Source organism: Falco naumanni, chromosome Z, assembly GCF_017639655.2.
Source record: "Falco naumanni isolate bFalNau1 chromosome Z, bFalNau1.pat, whole genome shotgun sequence".
In the NCBI taxonomy this organism is placed as follows: Eukaryota; Metazoa; Chordata; class Aves; order Falconiformes; family Falconidae; genus Falco; species Falco naumanni.
This window is the reverse complement of record NC_054080.1, coordinates 32,100,504-32,125,064: the sequence shown is the minus strand read 5'-3', so window position 1 is coordinate 32,125,064 and position 24,561 is coordinate 32,100,504. Positions and strand designations below refer to the sequence as shown.

Here is a 24,561-nt window from a genome sequence, read left to right as displayed (position 1 = left end):
TTCAATGTTAGGAGATGCAGTTCTTCCCTGTTGCTGCTGCCTGAATATAATTGTTTCAGTAAGTGTCCTGCTTCTCAAGAGAAAGAAGTGTTTTCAGATATTGTGAATACTCGGTTTTTGTTTGCATTTAGATTAAGAAGAAGGAAGTTCACTCAAAGCTCTTGCAGAGGTCATCTAATCTGTTTGGTTGAGAAGATCTGTCCTCCCACAGACTCACCTTCGGCACTATAAAGGAATACCTCTTCCTGATGACAAGCTCTCTTTGCAGTGTTACCTCACCCTTGGTCCTTCTAGAAGCAACATCTTTGATTGCGAAAACTTAGGAACTACATCGGAAACTAGAGTGCTGTTTGCACAGACCACATTTTTGGAGTACTACCTACCACAAGACCCAGGGCATTCACAATGAGCATTAGTGAAGACGACGTGGAGAAGTTTCTTGATGGCAACCCTGCTTTTGCCAAGCGGTACTTTGAGAAGAAACTAAAAACAGAGTCCTGGGATAACAATGAGAATGAAATCCTTTTTGAGTTGATCCAAGACATGCAAGAAAGCATCAACATGGAGAAAGTTGTTTTCAAGACCTTGAGAAGAATCAGGTCCCTTATTCACGCTGACCGCTGTAGTCTTTTCATGTACAGGCAGAGAAATGGCACACCTGAACTGGCAACAAGGCTTTTCAACATCCAAGAGGGAAGCACCCTGGAGGAATGCCTGGTTTCCCCAGACTGTGAGATTGTCTATCCGTTGGACATAGGCATTGTGGGCTACGTTGCGCAAACCAAGAAAACCATGAACATCAAGGATGTCAGTGAGGTAGGTTTGCCATTTGTTCATTCACTCGGTAGAAGAAAAGCTCACATGTTTACTAGTACAAAAGGGTCAAGAGGTAGCAGGGCATCTCAGTGCTGGTCAAACCTCTTGCAGTGTACAGGCTGTGTGGTGGAAATGAAAGCACCAGTAGCAAGTCTGTAAGTTGCTTCCAGTTTCATTTATGGAGTGAGGTAAAGCTAAGCACGTTAATTACACTAGGTGTTAATGCTGGAAAACAAGTGCATTGTCACACCTTGCCTGTCTAATTAAAAAAAAATAAATAAAATCATATCTTGTCCAGCAGAGAATAGAGGCTGAGGTACAGTCCGATCTGCACTGAATACACATGGAATTTTCCACACATATTTATATTCCATAAATAACTGGCAAAGAGAAATAAATCCTTTACAGTGGATTTTCCACCACAAATGACATTTGAAAATGTCTGCTGTCTGATGAAGCTTGGGCCAAGGGCATTTAGAGGTATTTTTGTCAATTGGAGGGAGCAGACTTCAGAGCAGGTGGGTTAACTGCAACCTGTCTATGGGTAATCTACATCAGAAGCAGCAAACAACAAACTTTGACAAAAAAATCTCTTTCAGAAAGCGCTGCACGCTGCAATACCAGGAGGGATTCAAGGAATTTTAAAGTTTTATTTTAATGCCTTCGTAACAGTATTTACCCCCCATACTCCTGGGTTGAAACATGTAAACCTGAATGGCAGCAACAGCAATCTGCTTGTTCTAATCATAGATACAAAACTAAAATCCATGTGACCCAAATATAGCATTTGGGATTACACCATCTATTGTTTGCTAGTTACAAAGAGACCATCTGTTTGTCATCCATTTGTCACTCAATACAAGCATATGCAAACGCTTCAGCAAAAATTTCCTTGCTGTCCACAGAACATCCTGACATGCTGATTTTTCAGGGAAGGAGTGGAGGAAAAGCATCACAATGTGACTTAAACTTTTCAGAGCTCTCTGTCTTCAAGCATTTCTCCAAGAGCATGGAAGAATTTCAGTGCTATGAGCCAAGCGCTGCCCTCCATCTCTAGTGTTTTCAGGCACTGCCATAAGGCAATGCCTTTGTAGGAGACCCACAGACTAAGTGCTTGGTCTACCCCAATTGGCAGGGAAGGCCAGTAGTGGGGAAAGTATGGGGAAAAGGTGCTTTAGAGTTGATTAGTCTTTCTAGTGCAGCCTTCCGAATATGATCAGAGATGAAGGGCTTTTGCTAACCCGGTTAGAGGGACCTGTAGCTGACAAGTTATTCAGCTGAGCAGGGAGAAGATCTTGGGTCAGCATGACTATCCCTGCACTCCCTATTCTCAGGTGATGAGGGTGGAGGGCCATCTGCTTTCCCCTTACTACCCTTTCTCAGCTTTGTTTTCTTTTGGGATGGGGAGACAATGATATTCACATAAGGAACTACTGGGCGAGTTCTCTCTGCGCTGCCCCTGCAGCATGACCTAGCACCCTCCCCGTGGTCCGAATGGCGATGCCCTCATGGGCAGCTCCCTGGGCAGCCCAGTCCACAGCAGTGCTATCTGCATGTTGCAACAGCTGCCACAATGCTCCTGGGGCAGAAGGGAGTGGGTCACTCCCAGGGGTAAGGGGAGAGTGCCAGGAACCATACACCGCTGGTGCCAGCTGCACCTTCCATTGGAATGCCGTCCCTACCATCTACCTTCCCATGCACAACATGGGAGGGAATGCCTGGGACAACACTTCCAAGAGAAACGAGGGATAGACAGCTTCATGGTGGCTGCAAGCTGACAGCAGCTTCAGGGCCTAGGCAAAAGCAAAAGCAAAATGAGGATCAGTGAACTTCCCAGTGGCTGTACCAGATAGTACTGGTCTATAAACTGTGGCTACACAGTGCTGCGTGGTAACTGGCTGTACCCACACTGCAGTGTTAACGGGAAGCTGGAGGAAAGGATGGAGGAGGTACTATGAAGAATGTCAGTGATCTGAAAACGACCAGTGGAGAGCCTCCTTGTTCTGAGAGAGTCTGATATGTTAAATCTTATGATTTGCAAGATCTCTGCAAAAAGTGAAAGAGTGCCTTTGTTGCAGTCAAAAACCACAGCCAGTTCTCTTGATACTAGCTTTATCACCTGTATATTGTCCAACTATCTGCTAATTCATTTCTCTTCCACAGTATTTTTTTAAGCAAAACTTTGTTTAGGCAGCTTACTTCAAGAGGTTGTGCTTTAACTTGATTTTAAGACTACAGGTGTTGTGGAAAATGCTTAATTTATAAATTCTCTGTTGAACAGTGTGCCCAGTTCAGTCCATTTGTTGATGAGCTCACCGACTACACTACAAAAAGCATCCTTGCAACACCCATCTTGAATGGCAAAGATTTAGTTGCTGTCATTGTGGCTATTAATAAGATGAACGGCCCACACTTCACCAGCTCTGATGAAACAGTAAGTGGTCAGTAGCTCAGCTTCTGTCAAGCAGTTGTCGCTTTTGCCAAGTAACAGACTTTCCTACACTAGGGATGTCTGCTTTAGTGAAGCTCCACTGGTGTGAATTTCCCTAGAGGGGACTTAGTCTTTAACAGAAGAGGCTTATTATGAGGATGCTTATCTCAGAAATCTTTCAGGGAAGTTACTGTGGGATAAGCCTCATCTCACACCAATGCAAAGCAAAGCAAAGCAAAGCAAAGCAAAGCAAAGCAAAGCAAAGCAAAGCAAAGCAAAGCAAAGCAAAGCAAAGCAAAGCATTTATCCAGGTGAATTACCATGATGTTGCTGAAGGGGTGTTATGAAATCCAGTATACACGAGGCTGCTACTGCCTTTGACTCAGTCTCATTGTTTGCCTTCTCAGCTTTTTCTGAAGTACCTGAATTTTGCCTCCTTGAACTTGAAAATTTATCACTTGAGTTATCTTCACAATTGCGAGACTCGGAGAGGCCAGGTAAGCGTGAAAATGCAGCTTGGGCTGTATCTTAAAATCAAATGAGTGCATTCTTCTGAGTTCAGAGATGTAGCTGGTCTGCTTCAGAGATTTGTGCCTGAAGAGCAGAAAGAAAAAAGTGCCCTCATCTGCTTTTGGGTACCGTTCATTCCCCAGAGTCCTGCATTAGTCTCTTCCTCCTGCTCTTGGCAGAACAGCAGGAACTGACACCGTGGCACCAGCTTCAGCAGGAGTGAGCTCCAGACATTTTGTTGAACTGACACTATGAAACGCTCTTAGGGCATTTAACCACTTCAGCCAGCAGCACCAAGAGACTTCCCCAAACAAGAATGTATCATTTTTTCCTTATCTGCTATTAAAATTGCAGTTGAATTTCTTCTTAGTGCCAGTAAAATGATTCTCATATGCCTGTTGTATTGGCCTTGGTAGAACTGAACATAGATGAGGGGTTTAGGGTATTCTAAATTGAAACAATTCAGCTACCATTCTTTTCCATGACTTGAGTTACGAAAATATTCTCAAATTTATTGGGATGGATGTGAATCCATGAAATTACTTTCTGCAGCAGTCCACTGGATGTCATTGAAGAGGACATGAAATTGCATTTATGTTTCATGGGCAGCCATGCTCTTGTCTCAGTGGGTGTTCCTGTGGGGGATAAACACCTGTTTCAGCAAAATGGATGCAGAATGAAAGTTTATTTTAGAAGGTTTGGGACAGCAGTTATACTTATTAATTCATTATGTTATGTGTTTCATCTGATTTTTTCAGTTATCAAAAACATGAATGATGGTCAACTAATAGAGCTATCTAGCAATGCTGAGTAGTTCAACCAAAGTAGAACTAATGAAGGTTTATTCCTGTTGAGGCCTTAGCAGTAGGACTGGGGGAAGTAAGGAAGGGGCTAGAAGACAAAGTGGAGTCCCCAAGAGGTAGAAGATCTAATGTCTCCCACAAGGTGCTCTGATCTGGGGCAGAACCCAAGAGTCATGTGTTCATATTTCACTGCTGCATCCACAGATCCCACAGAAAGGGAAGCATGCGAGAATGAGATGCAAGACACACTTCTAATTGTACCAACAGTTCAATTGGCAGACCTTTGGCCATCAGGGTCTAAAGGTCTGTGCAAGGGTTAATAGGGTTCATCGTGTTAGACTTAAAAGTACCAAAGTACAAAGTGAGCAAATGACCTTCTCAAAGGTGGTCTAGGATTTTGCAAATCCCAAGTGCAAAGACTGGGGGATACTGAAGTAAAATGGCTTGTGCAAAGACAGTTCAGTCTGCTTGTGCTTAGGTACTGCTTAAGAGTCTTATCAGAAGGCTATATAGCACATTTTGCCTGGCTCCTTTACATTTCTATGAATTGGCCATTCTTCCTCCTGTCTGGACTTGTGGCTTTCAGCACTGATTATTGCATGCTGTAAAATGTCAAAATAAACCATTGCTCATTTTCCTCTAATGGTTTGTATGGCAAAACCAGTATCATATCTGAGTGATGCTCAGAGGCCAGTGACACTTGAAAACCTCAGAATTTATAGAAGTGGCAGAGTTGTCACATTTTATGGATTAGAAACAGACTGATGCAGCTCAGAATTGTTAAAAATATCTACTAGTGGCCAGTGAAGAGGTGAGACACACTTTTTCTGATTCTGGCTCTGTAACGGTACTTCTTGTTCAAAGCACAGGTCCAGTCATCGTCAGGTAGCAGCTCTCAGTGCTTCTGAAGCACTGTGCCTCATGTTCCCTGGGCTCAGAAAACAAAGCACACACACTCAGATACAGGCACACATGCACCAGCTAAGCTAGGCAATTGCACAGATGGCTTCCTTACCTTTTCAGAAAAAGATTAAGTTCTCCATTAAGCCTACAAAGACCCTCCTTGTGCCGTGAGAAATACTTGCCTAATTTGCTGCATATCCTCCTTTTTTACAAATTAAAGAGACTAATAGCAACAGCTTTCTTAAGGGTACATCTGTGGGGCACAGGATGAGGAAGAGGATCCTAGGCTGACGCTCACGAAAAGCAGCTGTGCAAAGGCTTTGAGGAAAGTGTTAATTAGGATACTTCCAGCTCCAGCCTCTGGAGTTTGCAACACTTTTAGTGTTAACTGGTTTTGGATGCAAGATTTTACTTACGTGTATAAAATGTAAGTGGGGCCATCTTTTTACCTGGCAATACTACTTTTTTCATGCTATATTTTAAAAAATGGACTTTTAAATAGCACTCCATGATGATCTGACTCTTCCTCAGAGTGCACCTTTCCCTAGTAATTCCCAGTGTGAATAAGCAATGGTTTTGCATTTTGCAGTATAGGTTGCTATTACTCTTCTCAGGAACTGTTGCCTTGTTACTCCAAACACATTTGGGAAGCCCAGCTTTCAAGGAGAGGATATGCTTACACTTATTTGGATGTTATCTTGCAGGTGCTGTTGTGGTCAGCTAATAAGGTTTTTGAGGAACTGACAGACATTGAGAGACAGTTTCACAAGGCTTTTTACACAGTGAGAGCATATCTGAACTGTGACCGGTACTCAGTAGGTCTCCTGGACATGACGAAGCAGAAGGTGAGTGTTCACCTGTGTGTTGTGCATCTTTCTGCTTTGCTGCTATCTACTAAGGGGTGATGTGTGGACGTGAGTTTTACTGGGTCAGCCAAAGTGCAAACTAGCTTTTGAGACATTATTCATGCTTTGGTTGGCATTGTTTTATTCAGCTGTGCAAATGAAGTGTTAAAGGTCAGGCTGGGTGGGGCTTTGAGCAGCTGTTGAAGGAGCCAGAGGCTGGGAAGACTAAGGAAGGGCAAACATGTCCTTGGCAATCCTGGTCAAAGCCTGCAACATAAGCATAGCCTCACAAAGTCTGTGGATATCAGAAATATAGTGAGATACCTGTGGAAAGCCACGGCAACAAAGCAGCCACCGTCCTCAAGGACTCATCTGTGTGCATGTTATCCAGGCTTTTAGGTGAAATTTGGCTTCATGAAAGTAAGCTGACAGAAGCTAAGTTACTTCTGCAGCTCTGATTTGGTCTGATTGCTTGCACCTCGGGTAAGGTCTACGTGGGGGTTACACAGCATCCTTGTCATAGGAGCCTGTTTATTCCATGGTCAGGCTGACTAGGGCTACCATGAACATTGATCTCCACCGTGTTGTCAGAGCCTTTACAGCATGCTGTCTTGTGGAGAGGTGTATTAACAGATCATTAGTGTGCTGAAGGCACTTTACTTTGATCAGCATTATAATGCCATCTAAAGAGAAAAAAAATATTCCACTTTAGCAAGATAGCAAGTAGTACATCAGCCCTATATCACTCCAGAAAATGAAGAACACATAAAATGTTGACATAGCCATTTGCTCTGTGAGTACAGCCTGCGCTGTTCACCGAATGAAGCAGCATCCTGTATATAGGCAGTATATGACCTATATACAGCCATATAATACACCTGACACTTTCTGATTTAGATATACCATTCTGCTGCCTAATATTGAACTGGGCTTATTATGTCCGGCCTTGTTTACACAGTACCAAAGCCAGCGTGGTAGAGCAGTGGTTACTCTGAGGCTCAAGGCAGGATATGCTTTTCTACTCTAAAAGTACTTCTTTCATTTTAAAACCAGGAATTTTTTGACCTGTGGCCAGTCCTCCTGGGAGAAGTCCCCCCCTACTCAGGACCTCGCACCCCAGATGGCAGGGTACGTGAAGAACCAGATTTCTTAAACTCTCTCCTGTCTGACTGGATTGCCTCACCACTCATTTTAACACCACTCTTCTTTTTATTTGTAGGAAATAGTCTTCTACAAGGTCATTGATTACATATTACATGGAAAAGAAGACATTAAAGTCATCCCGTAAGTTCCCAGTTTCTGAGTGCTAGGTACTGACACAGAGTGTAGCTAAAACCGAAGTTCCCCATGATTTTTAAAGACATTGATGAGGAGATATGCAAAGGACTCATAGAGGACTAAGAGAGCCAGAATGTAAGTTGGTACTTTGACTCACATTTCTGTGGGACAGATTTCCTCCAGGCATTAGGATCCTGGATTGCAAATCAGACTCCAAAAGTCATGGCAACCAGTGCTTATTTTTAGATGCAGAAGTGAACTACCTTGACTGCCTGCAGTTTTGCCACTCTCCTTGCCAGGCTGAGGCATCACTTGTTGCCTTCCCTGTGTCAGTGGGTAAGCCCGTCCAGGCTGCCCTTGAGTTGAGGCACTCACTGTTCCAGCCCTGCCCCTCACCCCCCTGCTACCCTTCTGGCCTCTCATGGTCACTCCTGTTTCCTGCTTGTCTTCCAGCTTCCTTGCTGCTCTCTTATCCTCCAGCCACTGACCCCTCTTTCTGTACCTCTGGACTTGCCTCCTCTCTTGACACCCACTGACTGCCTCTTTCTGAAAACCACCCTCTCTTCTTGGCACTGAATTTTTCAGAGGAGTCTTGTACAAATCTGATGTTAAGGAGTTTTGCCCAGTTCTGGTCATTCTGCTTTGCATCAGTATGAGAAAGGCCTCCATTGCTTAGGTACAGCATTGTTCAAAAGTTCAGGCTGGTAGACACTCTTAGCCAGGATCTAACTTTATTTTCCCCTGTGCTGAAGGTCTGAAATATGGCACTCACCCCCAGGAAGAACTTTTTCTTAAATCTCTGCAGACTATGATATTTTGTGAATTACTCTGTACCGAATCCTTGAAAGAGAAGTATATGTGAAAAATTTTTGCTTGCACACATGGGTTCTTTGAAAGAAACAGGACTGTTCAGTAGCTGAGGGTGAAATACCTGGATTGCATAATCAGCTAGGTACATTTCAGTGCCATGATAATTTTTGAGTAAATATATAAATATATATCCTTAATTCCCCTTATGATGTGTTTTTCTTTCATTCAGAAATCCTGCACCAGATCACTGGGCACTAGTTACTGGACTGCCAACCTATGTGGCTGAAAGTGGATTTGTAAGTACTTAGGCTTCATTAAAGCTTTCTGAGATGAAGTCATGCTAATTCTGCTGTGTTCTCAATTCAGGTTTTTTGTTTTGGCATTTAAACTGCTCATTGCCCATATTGTAAAACTTCTCCTTTTGTGCAATCCCCTAGATCTGCAACATTATGAATGCTGCTGCAGATGAGATGTTTAACTTTCAGGTACTGTGAAAAATTCCAGTCCCATCAAGGATCCTACTTAGTTTGCAGAAGTGTAATTTAGAGTCGATATTAAGCACATAAATATTGCTTTAGCCTGTAGTCTTGATGTAAAATGGAAGTGCTTATGTATTTAGAAAACACATTAAGTACATGGTGTCTTTCTGCTTGCTATTGCTTCAAGGAAGGTCCTCTAGATGAATCAGGATGGACTATCAAAAATGTTCTCTCCATGCCAATAGTCAACAAAAAGGAAGAAATTGTTGGCGTTGTCACATTCTATAACAGAAAAGATGGGAAGCCATTTGATGAACAAGATGAGACCCTCATGGAGGTACAGTTCCTTGCTGCAGTTAGAAGTAGTTCATATGGTTGAGGAGGTCACTATTGCTCATTGTACACCTGCAAAGCAGCCACCAGTGTTTTGCGGCTAAGTTTCTTCGTTGCTCATAGAAGTGTTATGCATCAGCTTGAAATCAACTTTGCTTTTGAAAGCAACTATACAAAATACAAGGTTTTTTTCAGTCTTGGAAGCCCAGCTGTGTTTGCCTTATTTTGTTTCAGTATTCTTGGATTAGACACCTAGCCATGAGCAGCTACTATGTACTAACACGATGATTCTGACTTGTATTCACATACATGACAGCTGGTTCATGATGCCTGGGCAACTCCCTCGAGAAATTACACGGAAATTGTCTGTGTAGCTAAGATACAAAGGGTGGCCAGCTATTGAATCTGGTAACAGCAGCTGTAATTACAGACCTTGCTTCTTAGAAATGCTGCTATGCTAGTTTCCGTCCAACATAGGCATTCAGCTCCTGGCATCTGTTACCAATCAGAGCATTTCCTGAAAAAGATTTTTCTTATCAAACAAAAAGATTGTGGGGAAAAAATATCAGTTTGAATAGGCCACTGGATGGCAAACAAGTTGAGAGCAAACACAGGGTGTGGGTGAACATATGTGAAAGATGATGAGAGGACTTTGCTCTCCCCTGATACAAGGATTCCTGAACTGCTGTCACAATTGTGACACCAGCTTTTCCACATGCATGGAGACACTTGCAACAACAGAGAAACAGCCTTCCATATGCTGAATTGGACTGAGGGTCCATGAATCTCCACACAATGGATGCCCTGGAAGCCTAGGCAGATTCAATAGCTGGGAAGCTGCTCTGCAGAGGAGCAAGTAGCAGCTGGGTGCTTTTGTGTTTTTCTAAATATATATATCACGCAGTGTTATATTTCTGTGTCTTTGAAGAATGGATGTTTTGGTTATTTCACCATTTCCTTCTTTTCCCCTCACCAAGTCCTTGACACAGTTCCTGGGTTGGTCTGTACTCAACACAGACACGTACGATAAGATGAACAAGCTGGAGAACCGGAAGGACATTGCTCAGGACATGGTGCTCTACCATGTGAAATGTGACAAGGATGAAATCCAAGAAATTCTGGTAATGCCTCACAACATACAGCACACCCCCAAGTGTGATGGGTGTCTGGCCCATCACTTCAGGCACAGACACAGGCCTCACATCCCTCAGAAATGCTCACAGTCATCATGCCTGAGGCATGAGATGAGGCAGCACCCGGAGCCCCAGCTATTGCACAGTAGCAGAACAAGTTTTTGTGCACTGTGTGCTTTCCAATTTCATCAGCAAAGGCAGCCCTGGAGGTGGGCTTATGCAGGTGCTGCTCAGGGCAGGGCTGTGGGAGTGGAAGAGGAGCCAATTTATTCCCCAAAACCTCCTTAGTGCAGAGGATATGGAGGTAAGAGGACCCAGCTGGGACACTGTCTTTAGGAGGACATTTGCAAGTGGGGGAAACACAAACCAAAGTCAAGGATAAGGAGAACATTTTGCCAGGAAGAATGGGTTGAGAGACCAGAAATAGAAGAAAGGTCCAAGAGAAAAACAGCTTCCGTATGGGAGCTGCCCTAGATTGCCCCAAAGCTGCACAGTGCAAAGTCCAGTGCGGTTCGGTCGTCAGTTTAACATGTCTGTGCGCTTTGCAGCCAACACGAGAAAAGCTGGGGAAGGAGCCAAGTGAGTGTGAGGAAGAAGAGCTGGCAAGCATCCTGGTAAGAGCAATGTACCATTGGAATGGGCAGCCCTGGCAAACAAATATTGCCTGCGTGGATGCAGGAAAGTTTCCTGTGCTGGCACAGTGTTACACATCGACAAGGCACCTGGTGAAGGGTGAAGGCAAAGCATACCCTGCCCTCCTCTGCCGTGCGAGTTTGACATTATTATCAGGTGGCAGCGAATGCCTTCCCCAGCTCCCAGGGAGTACCTGCTCTCTGCCACTTTATCTCAAGAGTTTCAAAGTCCATCTGGAAACATGTCAGTCACCTTGACTTGTCACGCATTTTGTTCTCCAGAGTAAATATGGAGAGCTGTAAGTCTTCTCCTGTAAGACCTGTCAAGTTTGGAGTCTCCAAACTATATCATATCAACAAGAAAAGTGCTTAAGAGAAAACAAGCAATATTTCTGGCACTTGACAAAAAATGCCCCTCCCTCTTGCCCTGCTAACAGGGTTATCATGAGAAGCTGCATTTCAGTCTATTTATGTATTACGTTCTAAAAAGAAAAGCTTCCAGCAGTACCAAACTGTAAAATTTTTATTAAGCAAAACCCATTCTAGGTGTTTCTAGGGATGGCATAAGTAGTGCAGCAACAAACTATCCCACCTCTCTTACAGAAAGAAGAACTCCCAGGACCCACCAAGTTCGAAATCTATGAGTTCAGGTTTTCTGATTTTGACTGCACCGAGCTAGAGCTGGTGAAGTGCGGCATTCAGATGTACTATGAACTCGGCGTGGTGAAAAAGTTCCAGATCCCACAGGAGGTAGGGCTTGACAACACCGAGGGACTCCTGTCCTGGATGGCCAGCAGACTTGCCACATGGCTGAGGTCCCCATGCATGCCCCGTGCAGCTCACGGAGGGGCTGGAGGCCTGGGTTCATGGGAGCTTGCAGGGAGAGGGGTGTGTGTTCTGAGCCCCTAGCCCTGCCGAGGGCAGGGAACACCCCTCTCAAAGCCCCTGGTAGCTATTTGTGGGTTTGGAGTGTGAAGCTGGCCTCTTCTCCTCCGCACTGTCTGCTACAGGTGTGGGTTTGCTATCAGGTCTATATAGATGGAGGCTACACCATGCAAAAAATTGCTTGCACTTCGTGTGTCTAATGCCACTCACAGCCGGAGTGTAATAGTACAGTTTCCAGGTGCAACACGCGACAGTGCATACTTGTGCGCGTGTTTCGTTTGTATAGTATGTACCCAATAGCTTTCAGCCAACATATGCTGCAACCCACAGTGGCAGGTCACTTCTGCTTTTCTTTGCTCTGTGAAGACATATGTGCCTTCATTTGGTGCAGCTGGTACCAGCTTCCTGACTGCTGGTGACAGGAGTGGTGTGACCCTGCGGGAACAAGGACCCCGTAGCACCTGATGTGGAAGTTCACGGGTTTTGCCACAGTCTAAGCCCCTGTAGGATTTGTGAATCTGGCACTTCAGCAGCTTTGCCGCTCCCCAGGGGATTTCTCAGCACATCATGTGAGGTTTGTTCCCATCTAGTGGGATCTGGAGGAAACTGCAGGAAGAGTTTTCACTCCGGGAAGGCAGGTTGGGCGGTAGAAGGGAGTAAAGGGCTCTGAACGGGAATTATTTCTGTGCTTCTTACTTATAGCAAGTCAATGTCAAAAACTACTCAAAACATCTACTCTGGAACAACTAACCCCTGATACAGGTGTGAAAAGTAGTCATTCTTTGCTGCCACTCTGAGAAGCTGAGATTTTTAAAAATGAATACTCGTCCATGATTAATTTGCTCTCTAATGAGAAAACCTACATAGCTACAAGAGGTAGTACACATGGAGAAGTAGAATACTTTCCTATTTTTGACTAGGATAGAGTAAAACAGTTGGTTATTTAATGCCCTATATTGTAACTGTTTAGGTGATATAAACATCACCTATCTCTACAACTATGGAGCCATACCCCTTGAAGAAAAGTATCAGTATTACTAAATCACAAGACGTGGGAGGGACAAATCTTACTAGTGACAACATAAAGAAGTACAAAAATTCCATAAATTCATAAACACCAGGATGAAAACTCCTTTCCTGTAGACATTGGTGTTTCTTGTTTCACTCACAGACACCTCTGTGTTTTTATTTTTCTTTTAAAAAGAAAAGAAAAGAAAAGAGAAAGATATTAATTTTAGTGTCCCTGTTAGCTGTCCACTAGGCTTTACTATAAAAACACTGTCAGGGAAGCCTGATGATATTAAAGCTTCTGATTCCTTTTTGGGGCCATGTCTGTAGAACTGGTCAGAACTTCATCCATGACTTCTCTGTGGTCTTTATTGCAGCCTCATCACACAAACTGACATTCTCTTCCCCTCTTTGCAGGTTCTGGTAAGGTTTGTGTACTCTGTCAGCAAAGGCTACCGGAAGATAACTTATCACAACTGGCGCCATGGCTTCAACGTCGCACAGACCATGTTCACGCTCCTGATGGTAAGGTAACACCACCCCAGTTAATTCTGTGGCTTGGCTTTATTTACAGAACATCTTCTGTTGCACCCTGGAGATATGCAGGGTTCCCTTTGAATCCTGGTGTAGGATAAAAGTTTGTCACTCCTCACACAGGTCCTGCTAAACGAGCTCTCCGTTTCTCTGAAGGGGCAGTCCTTGCCTTACACTTAAAGCCATGGCCAACACTGCCCAGTGTATGGAGTGCTTTAATTCTCATAGGTGCAGACATGTACGGTGTTGAATAGCCTCCAGATTATATCCTTCTGCAGGGTAGGGGAGACACACTACAGGACTTTCCTTCCTCCAGTAGTTTCTGACAGTAAGAGCCAGACTGAAGTCAGTTGGCTGGGCTGGAGGCAACCTCACACTTTCCATTTCCAGCCAGAACAGGCACCAGTGTGATTCTGCTGCTACTGTGGATGTGGCAAGTGCCATTTCTCACAGGCTGTCAGGGCAACAGGTGGCTCAACAAGAGAAAATGGTGTCAGACCACTGCTCCACACCAGGGATGGACCAGCACCAGGACCCGGTGCAGGCAGTATGGCCCACACAGCTGGCAGCAGAATTAAGCCTCCCACCCCCAGACAATCCTTTGGGCAATCCAGCTTTGAGAACCCATTGCCCAGAAAGATGCAGAGCCGCTTTGCAAAGTACTTTGTGTTCAGTGACTGGAGGGGTGCTTATGAGGACCTGGGTGTCCCTAGGGCACCACTATAGCAGCGGGTAGCCAGCATCAGAGGTGGGAATCAAGCACATATGCATGACATGCATGCCCACCTGAGTCTGAAACCTTTTGTTTCCAACTGCCTCCCCATTTTAACCTAAGTGTACTGTGTATTGCATTCAGCTTCACAAGTGTTTTCAGTTCTCCTGGACTGTTCCAGCGAGGAGATGCCCAGCACAGAGCCACCACAACTCACTACCCTTTCCTGTAAGAGATACTGACAGATGACATGCAAATTCTTACCCTCCAGACTGGCAAACTGAAGCGTTACTACACAGACCTCGAAGCCCTTGCAATGGTAACTGCTGCTCTGTGCCATGATATTGACCACAGGGGAACCAACAACCTTTACCAAATGAAGTAAGCACTTTCCTATCACTCCAAACTATTTACTGTTGCTCTTACATGGAGTGCGATCAAGCTGTGATCACACCAAACCCCTGTACAGGTCTGGTTTATACACAGATGTAACAACCTTCCTTTGGCAAATAGCCTTGCTTTTCAGCTTGCTACAACACTTGGGCTTATACTTTGGCCAGAGGGGAAACTGAAATTTTGCGGTGCTCTCTGGGGTTTTCTTTATGTCCTGGCAAACGTCCTTTGGTTAAAACAACGCTCTACATTACCGTTACAGGGTGGAACAAGTACAGAGCAGGCATTTAGTAGCCTGAGCATCATAGGAGGCTCAGGATGCCACCAGGAGCATCCTGGACATAAGAAACCTACTTTTTGCTGGAAGGTGTCTATGAAGATACTGGTATCTATGGTATCATGGCACTGCCCTCACCACCTGCAGAAACAAAGCACCTGTGAGTGTGAGGGTCCTGCTCTCAGTAGGTAGCTACTCGTTACAGAAAAACAATTGCATGATTTCACTGACCAGTCAAGACTCTGTCTCACTTAAAGTAGTGTCAGATCACAGTTCTTCTGCAATGCTTGCTGGCTATACAGTCTTGCTGTTTTCTGGAGCTTTGGGAAAATATAAATGAAGCTGGTTGGTGTTTTGAATATAAAAACGGTCTTGCTTTTCAGCTAGGACAGTGTCCAAGGACCACTGTTTTTTCTGTTCCTGTTACTAGGTATCAACATGTGGTTATTCAGGAATGAAACAAGCTTGCTATGCTGAGTAGTAAGAGTCCGGTAATAAACAACATTTTGGGTGAAGTCTGTAGTTGTAAGACTGTTTTATAAAGTGTTATTAGCAGTGTCACAAAAGTCTTTTACTAGACTGAAGTCATTAGCTATTAAAAGCATTACTCCTAGGCCTTCTAACATGTGTTGAACTTGTGTGTGTGACAAAAGTAAATACAAAATGAGTCACTTATTTATATTTTTAAGTGTTGCACTAACATCTTTAATTTTTCCTTTATGCAACCAGATCTCAAAATCCTTTAGCTAAGCTTCATGGATCCTCAATTTTAGAGAGACATCACTTGGAATTTGGAAAATTCTTGCTCTCTGAAGAGGTTGGTAATGAACTGTAATGTAAGGACATGAATAATTTACTTTCAAGGAAGTTTTTCAGCAACAACAGAGCTGTCAGCTTAGCACAAGACCTTTCTCTGGTTTGAACACCTGAGGAACTGCAGCTGCCTCACTCCCCAACTACTCTATGCTCACCCAGGGTCAAAACACATGGGTTTCCTGAATGCATGACTTGCTTTCTTCAGAAGTCATATCATTGTCTCTACAGAAATATGTTACATACAGGATTGTCCTCCTGTGAGCATCTCTGACAGGGCCAAGGGTGGCACCACTCCCCCAGCCAACTTTCAATTTCAGGCAAATTTGCCCTGGGGCTGGGGCCCAGGGTTTGGGCACACACTGTGTAACAAGCTTCAGGACCCTGACCCTCTTCAATGAACAAAAGGGGAGACTAGGCACCAACACAGTGGTCAGGGCTCACAACACTTGAGCCTTAGGGGCTCAAGCTGAAGCTATTAAAAAATACAAACAAGCACATTTGAGAAAGGGAGATGGTGATGGCCAGGAACTCACATTACAGTGCTTGGATTTTGCAGCTCCCTTTGCTTTGCTTTTCAGTCGCTGAATATATGTCAGAACCTCAACCGCAGACAGCATGAGCACATGATTCACTTGATGGACATTGCCATTATAGCAACAGACCTGGCACTCTACTTCAAGTAAGTTGGTCACATTACTCGATGTGTGAAGGGCAGAAAGCAGCTGGTACTTTACAAAGGCAAAATGTGGAGCTTTGCTCTCAGAGCTCCCCCATGCAGCAATCCTTTCCACAGACGCTGCCTCTGGGAGGCTGCCTTTAATAATGACATTAGAGCTGGTGGAGAGAACTCGAATTGCTCAAAAGAATTTTGAACATTTACTCATTAGATCACATATGTGACTTTTTAACCCTCTTTCCAACAAGGCAGTGCTATATGATCCCCCAATAGAAAGAGATGTTTCATTTTTATCTTTCCTAGGACTTCAGCACTAAAAATACTCATGAATGGCAAAATGGCCTGGCCAGGGCTACATTAATTTTTCTGGGAGAGCAGCACAACCCAAATAACAACCGGCCCATTGTAGGTGAATATCCACTTCATAGTCTATTGCACATCCAAAAGCCAAAAATGGCGAACGTTGGAGCAGCATGCACTGAGTTCCTGAGACCTAAGTCTGGAATTCAACAATGTATGGCTTCCTAATTAGCAAGGAGCTTTCAAAATGTGCTTCGAAGTACAGTGCTGAGACCAGAGACTGCTTCTGTGTTTTGCACTGAAGAGTGATTACGCAAAATATAAACAGTCCACAATAGAGGAATATGAGGGAGGGTGAAATAGCTGGTCCTCTTACTCCAAAGGTAGGGTGGCTATATGGGAGCAGATACCACCACTTCCTTACCAGATGAGAATAAACTGGTCTTTGCCCTCCTTGGTCCATGGTCTGAAAGCAAAAGCTTGGTTGATATCAGACCCAGGCAAAATCATAAAGACAGAACATGTATGAAAGTCACTTTGTCTTCTCTGCTACCATGGAAACAGCAGATTTTTCCAGATTTCACACCACGCAACACATGAGTATGTTGTGTATAAACCCTTCCCCAGAATTTGCTGCATATATTTAGGTATATACACAAGGTTAACAAGGTCAGATTAAATATGTAAACTCAGGTAGCTTTACAAATCCAGCCAGCTCTAGGTTTCTGCAGTTTGCTCAACATTTATGGGAAAAGCTCCCTTGTGCTGGCAGCAAAGGTGAAAGAATTTCTTAGCTGATACGTTGCAGTAGCTCATACTTCCAAGTTCCTGCTCATGTCTCACCAGGATACATATTTTTAAGGCATTTACAATAGTCTTCCCTACTTAAGAGAAGCAGGTGACAGTACTAGGTTTTGCTGGGGGCTTCCTTGAGGACATAAATGCCAGGATAGCAACTACTGGAAACCCTCCTGGAAGGGTTGTCAATACCAGCATCAGCCATCTGTTTTTAACGCATTTGTTTCCTTGTTTTGGAGCTTTTTCTTTTTTTTTTTTCCCTCCCCCAAAGAAAGAGAACAATGTTTCAAAAGATCGTTGATGAGTCCAAGACCTACGATAGCACAACTGCCTGGACTGAATACCTGTCTCTGGAGACAACAAAGAAAGAGGTTGTCATGTGAGTAATCAGCTCGGGAAAGGTTAGTGACCTGGTCCCCTGGTGAGAGCTCCAGAACATGCCTTGTGCTGCACTTAGTGCAAAATCAGCACGGGATACACTGCTACCCACTCAAATCTGATGTTCTGGAGAAGCAGGGAAACAGGGAATAAAGCTTAAAGTGGTTCTTCATCCAGGTGAGTGACTGATTTTGGAGTGTCCTTCTGTTCATATACCCCTAACAAGATGCAGGATACCTTCTGGCCATATAGTCCTAGAAGACTGCCCTGTAGGCCACAAACAGGGGAAGGCTGCAATGGCAGATCTGCCATAGATCTACAGGAATACAATCCATTAGTTGTTCTTCCCAGCAGCAACCAATCTGGATTGCACCATGCTGCTGTTGTGACCGGACAGATGCTTTGCAGGACGCTTTGCACTGGTGATGAAGTGTACCCACAGCTTCACTGCGGTCTGCATTGCTACACGTCCGTGAGGGAGCCAGAAGTGTTACGCCAGAGTCAAGAAGTTCAGCCCAGCAATGACTAAAGCAGCAAACATCTTAGTGCCAGAAGCAAGCAATTCCCTAGCATAAATCCATTTTAATCAGGAGAGCAATCCTTGATGGTGTCCCAGCCAGAGCCAAGGATGTTAGAGCAACCTATCATTCCCTCTTTCAGCAGGGCCTGGGGGATACCTGCCACAGTACTGGGGGGTGAGCATCCTGAGCCTGCAAGAAGTAGGGTGCAGGCTGTAGAGAAGAACTGATTTCTTTCCTGTTTCTAGGGCCATGATGATGACTGCCTGTGATTTGTCAGCAATCACAAAGCCTTGGGAAGTCCAGAGTAAGGTCAGGTGGTTGATATACTGTTAGATTTCTCTAGCTTATATTTCAAAGTAGTGCAGTTTCTCAAGCTGCCTGGAAGCTGAATCAGAGCCTTCTACCAAAACTACAGAAAGGACTTTAGAATAACTATGGTTTTGATGGATAAACCAATCTTTAAAGATTGTAGTTGGGAATTCTGTAGAAAATTCATGTTTACCAAAAAAGAAAAGACACCCACCACCCCACCCCAAGTATTTAGCTTCTTGGGTTACAGTGAGGGGGTTTTTGCACATAACATATGGGTTGATGTTTGCTCAGTTGTTTGATTTCCTTTAGGAGTTCCCTCCAGAACTGTACTTGAGCAATTGCTAAGTAAGAAACATTAACTTAAAGGAGGATAAAAGAAATAAAACCCACCTTCCTGTTCAGCATGGAGAAAGGACAACTGAGGAAATCATAATAGGCAGCCACAACTGTGACCGAGAGGCAAATCCTTGAGGGGGACACAATGGAAATATTTCTTCATAGATGAGCAGTGGACTAATGAGCTCCCGTGCAATAAGGTTGTCGAGCTGTCACTACATGGGTGCAATCCCATTGCCACTGCTGCCCTTCCCAGGAGAAAGGCTGGTGCTGGGGTTGGGCACAAAGCAACAGTGGGGCTAGATGATTTACTTCATGGTGGAGACCTGAAGTGCATGAAGTTATAAAGTCGAAGTTAGTGCTAACTTTTCTTTTTCCCTCCTTGGCAATGTAGGTAGCTCTCCTGGTAGCAGCTGAGTTCTGGGAGCAAGGAGACTTAGAAATCAGTGTCCTTCAGCAGCAGCCTATTGTAAGTACCATGCAAGAACCAGACAGTTCAGTTCAGACAGCAAGTCTTGGCAGAGACTTACCAGAGCACTGGGAGTCTTTCTGAAATCACTCTGCCTGCCAAAATCCATTGGAAAAGTAGGTACCCGGCTAGGGAAGACCCTCTGTGACAGACCCTCTTGTCCAGTTCTCCATATAGTTAGAGGGGTCTCAGTGGCTGTGAACCAGTGAGGAGTGACTGTCCCCCTGGAGACTTTGTGCTGGTCCCTTATAGAAAAATTGAAGATGAAATACATACATTGCAGAGAAAAGCTGAGTTTCTAATAAAAACTACAAACACAAGCTTTGTAGCATCCAGAAATTATTTCTGGTAATTGGAAGTGCATTAAAGCAGTGTTTCTTTAAATGTCTTTTCTGCTATGATAACAAATTTGGCATTGAAAGAGCCAGGAGTTGTCACAGCACTCTCAAAACTATCAAGCTGCAACAAGGCCTTTTACCATCTCATACCAGCATACTCTTAATGCCAGTCCCTCTGCTGCCTTCTCCTAGTCTCTCCTCATTCAGGGCATGTGTTCATTCTCTGCTTCTTCCTCCTCTCTCTTCCTTGGCTGCTCCCTTTTCCTTGGCTGCCCAACCGCTTAACAGAACCAGCCACAGCTGCACCTTATCCACATCAGCCAACCCACCACCCCTGAAGCCAGCCCACAGCTGTATATTATCGATGATAATTAACCCAGCTTCATTCCCCTACAATTACCCCTTTTTTTTCTTAACATTTCATACCTTATGTTTTTAACAATCATTACAACCTTTTTACAAATAAATTTTTCATACAGTCCTCTATAATTCCTCTACAAGGAGTCATTCCTTGATGTGGTCTCCAGCTGTGTGGTTTGGGTTTTTTTTAAGTAGACTTTCACACACACACTCTATCCACAGAGGCATCACAAATGATATACTAAGCAACAAGGCCTTATAAGCATTTAATTTCATGCTCAGCTACACTTTAGAGAATTGAAAACCTTTTCAGTACTTTATAACACAAACCTGCCCTCAGGCATCTGGTTGACAGGCACAAGGGAAAATCTTTCTGCCCTCCTCCCCATCCATAAACATTGAAAGAGCTGTCTAAAATTTCTGCTAAAATGGCAAAGGAGATGAGCTCATGTCACTGTCCCGCAGTGGAGGAAGAGGGCTGTGACAGACAGCCTTTATGGACAGCATGGCAGCACTGCCAGACTGACACCACAAGGCAGTTTTGGGGAGAAAGCAGAGGTGTGTTTTTCAATGAACAGTTCTCATAAATCATGGTCAACTTGTGTCCTCCCACAGCCCATGATGGACCGGAGGAAAGCTGCTGAGCTTCCAAAACTTCAAGTGGGTTTCATTGACTTTGTGTGTACGTTTGTCTATAAGGTAAGCAAAGCACGCCCTTACGCATCTGGTTCAGATCCCAGATGAGTAAGTCCTGGTAAAGCAGAACAACTCATGGGGGAGGGACAGGCAGAGGAGACAACAGCTGCCCCTCTCCAGAGCATTGCAGCATGGTCCCTGTTAATGCCATTAATGCTTTCCCTGCATGAGCCAGGCTGGGAGGCCAGAAGTCAGGGTCTATCCTCAGGTGTGATGGACAAGTACTGCCTCTGTGCTGCATTGCACTGATGGATGTGTTTTGGCTAGGAATTCTCCCGTTTCCATGAGGAAATTCAGCCTATGCTTGATGGGCTGCTGAACAACAGAAATGAGTGGAAGACCCGTGCTGATGAGTACGATGAAAAAATGAAAGCTCTGGAGGAAGAGAAGAAAAAAGAGGAAGAGAAGATGGCTGCAAGGAAAGGTCAGAAACAATGCTTAGCTTTTCTTTCTCATTCAAAAACACATTCATGTGATACTCTCCCAGATCTGCAGCAGGCTTTGCTGACATGGAACATAGTCAGATGCCCAGAACAGGTTTCCACAGTCTTGCTCCACTGGCAAAGCTGAAGACACCTTGTCTTCAAACCTGACACCATGACAGGCTGCCAAAAAGGCCACCTGCTCAAATGACCAGGAACTAGTGCCTGAGAAACTAGTGAGACTACTTGCAGCATGAGCACTCGTGCAGCTGGGGGCCGTAGAAAGTCCTTTGCAGTATATATATATATATATATGTCCCTGGAAAACAGCAGGGAGACATCCCCTTGTATGCAGGGGCTGTGGCTGATGTGTTGTTCCACAGGTCATGATGCAGAAGTTAAGAAAAACTAACACACTCCTAGGGAGAACACTTAAGGAATTACAGTTCATCCTGTTCCTAGCTTTTTTTTTTTTTTTTCCTTTTTTTTTTAAATATATATTAGGTACTACCTAATCTACTACTACCAGATTAGATTTTTAGATTAGGTACTACCTAGAAGCACACAGCAGTAGTAGTACCTAGTAGCGATTTATTCTGGTCAAATCCATTTTTCTTCTTCTGTGGGCCCAGACTGGGTAGCACTGAAATTTATCAGCTGCAGTGGGCATTTAATGAAAGCTTGTTTGATAGCCTCGGGAACCATTTGACTTGCAAGCAGGTGGAAGCAGAAGGCTCTCCTGGCCTCTCCCAAGTGTCTGAGCAAACAACTGTTAGAATTTGGTGCCTCTACTCCACAGCAACTGCATCTGAAGTCTCCTTTGGTCCCCTTTTTGGGCCCAAAATCCCAACAGCCCATGGGGTGGGCCTTCCTCAGATACAGTTTAGAACATATTAGAGCCATCTAGATGTCTTATCTCAGTTTAATTCATAGCAATTAACTTCAAATATCAAAAGTAAGTGCTTTAGCTATGATTTCAAAAATTTCTGAAGAATTATTTCTTGACTGAGTAATAGGTAGTTAAATGAGGAAAGTATCTACTAACTCTAAAACGCTTTTTCCAAGCAGCCTTACGTGTATGATTACTTTGCACAGCAGCCAGCCTTAGATATGGGTACTATAGGTATGACCTACATTGATCACTGGATAACTTAATAGTGCTAAAATCTCCTCTAATGACTGAGAAGGACGTTTATGAATGTGCCTCTAATTCTGTGTTTCTTTTTATATGGCAGATGGAATAACCTGTAATGGAGGAACAGCTCCAGCTTCCAAAACCTGTAGCATACTTTAGACCTATTATCGATGCAATATATGCCACCCAAAATGAGAATGCCCATGTTTTTTTTTAAAAAACCCAATAATCATGTCAATACAGATATATTCCTGATTGGACTGTTCTGCTACTTTAATTAGGCTTACAACCAACCAGGGAAGGGCTACATCTCGTTTGCCTTAATTGCATCTCTTCCTGATGGTGAAGAGCCCGTTCTGTGTTCTCTCTTGCTCCATTTAATGCACCTGATGTCAGATGGCATATGGCAAGTCAGAACAACATTTGGCCCAATAAATCAGGCTGCACGACAATGGAAGAGCATTTCTCCTGCCCTGAAACACTTCTTCCCCCAAAAGCTGTTGGACCCAGTTGAACTCATATCCAGCTCCACACAACCCTGTGTGATTGACAGTGCATGCAATCAGAGCCTGCAGAGTAGCAAAAAAGAGACAATTTTATCATATCTAAGCCTTCATCTGTCAGGATATCAGAAAGGAATCCGTGGGTAGGAACAAAGATAAAGCATGAAATCTGGCCATAGTAAACCTTCAAACTGCTCTAAAAAGTTACGATTCCATGTAAATCCAAGAAACACTGACTGAGATAATAGTTCTGCACTCAGTTCAAGAATTTGAATAGGTTGCTGCTCTAAGGCGTGGAGCCATTTGTGCAACACTCAGTAGCTGCCGTCTGCACAAGCAGGATCCACGCTGGGCGCTAACCAAGGCTTTGCTCTGTAACACGTGACTGTAAGAAGACAGTGTTATCTTTACTCATCACAGTTCCATTTACAGTTACCCAAGCAACCTGAATTGTGGCATCTCCTAAATTTGTTCTGTTTTGCCTCATAATGCCAATGTTATTTAACATTATTTAATCCCCTTTCAATCAGTACCAGCCCTCCTTCCTTTACTTTACTTTTCCTGTTCTGAGATGTCTGGTTTTCAGATTCCCCTCCAGACTTTGAAAGACTGATGACTTGTACTCTTTTATTTGAGATGAAAGTTAGTTTTCATGTTTATTTATGTGACCATATTAGAACACACAATTACACTCTTGTAGCAGTAGAGGCACCCTTCTCTACTCCTCTCTCTCTCTCTCTTATTTTTTTAAGTGTTTGGAGATATGTTTTGCTGGGGATTTTCTTCTTCTGTTACTCCCACTACCTTCAGTACTTTTACCCTTCAGTATCTTGTTTTGCATCACAAAAATACTGCAAGTAAAAGGAAAACTAGAGCTGTGGTGATACCTGGTGATCATTTCTCCGTGTCTCAGCGCGGTACGCACAATGCAGTCCTCTGTCACTATGCAGCAGTTCTGCGAGCAGCAAGTTGTCTTTCAGGAAAACACCGAGACCCGTCTGCTTGCGCGAAAGCTAAACCTGCCACTAGTAACGGCTTCGTGCTTTGTGCCAGTTTCATCAAGAGCTACGTAGGAGGCTTTCCTCACACAGCATTCGAAGTCAAGTATTTTTTCAGCGCGAAAAACGCCACAAGGTCAACATATTGCAGGGGGCTTTTAAAGACCACGGCGGGCGCTACACCGCAAAGCTGACAAAAGCTCCCTGCGCCCTCAAGCACCGTCCGGGAGATAAAGCCGGGGGGCTAGTGCGGGCTGCGGGGCTGTGCCGCCCGCCCCGTGCCCCCGCCTCCCGCATCGGGGCGGGCGTGCTGCGTGCTGCCGCGCGGCCCCAGCGGCACCACGCGCGGTGCGGAGCGGTGCCCCCGGCCCTGCGGGGTGCTGCGCCAGGGGACGGGGTGTCTCTCACGGACGGACCTCTCCCGTGGGAGCCGGAGGGTCCCGCAGCGGGGACCTCGCCCGTGCGTGCCGCACGCAGGACGCTGTGCCCCGCCGGGGGAACGGGCCAGCCGCGCCCCTGTCCCTCCCCACCGGGTCCTGCCTCCCCCTCCCGTGGCGGCAGCGGCGCCCCCCGGCAGCGCGGGATGCGCGGCCGCCCCCGGCTGTCCCGCGGCGAGGCGCCTGTCGGGCGGCGGTCACAGGTCGCAGCTGCCCGCGTCCCACTTCGCGCTGGGAAGCCACACGCAGCAATCAGAAGGCAGCAGCAGAAACAGCATGCCAAC

General features: G+C 44.8%; 1 protein-coding gene and 1 long non-coding RNA gene across 2 annotated transcripts; one reads left to right on the top strand and one right to left on the bottom strand.

Moving 5' to 3' along the window:
* Window positions 1-23,716, top strand: PDE6B (phosphodiesterase 6B). The gene is made up of 22 exons (XM_040580693.1): window positions 1-816; window positions 3,098-3,250; window positions 3,655-3,744; window positions 6,168-6,308; window positions 7,362-7,436; window positions 7,528-7,592; window positions 8,626-8,692; window positions 8,834-8,881; window positions 9,063-9,212; window positions 10,186-10,329; window positions 10,890-10,955; window positions 11,577-11,723; window positions 13,284-13,391; window positions 14,384-14,493; window positions 15,512-15,599; window positions 16,177-16,277; window positions 17,644-17,751; window positions 18,517-18,580; window positions 19,314-19,388; window positions 20,702-20,785; window positions 21,050-21,206; window positions 22,440-23,716. The coding sequence occupies exons 1-22, from the start codon at window positions 406-408 to the stop codon at window positions 22,496-22,498; spliced, it is 2,511 nt and encodes an 836-aa protein (XP_040436627.1). The 5' UTR covers window positions 1-405; the 3' UTR covers window positions 22,499-23,716.
* Window positions 22,558-24,009, bottom strand: LOC121081558. The gene is made up of 2 exons (XR_005825727.1): window positions 23,730-24,009; window positions 22,558-22,908 (listed from the first exon to the last, which is right to left on the bottom strand). It is a non-coding gene; the product is annotated as an uncharacterized LOC121081558 (long non-coding RNA).
* Between the last annotated feature and the right edge of the window lie 552 nt (window positions 24,010-24,561).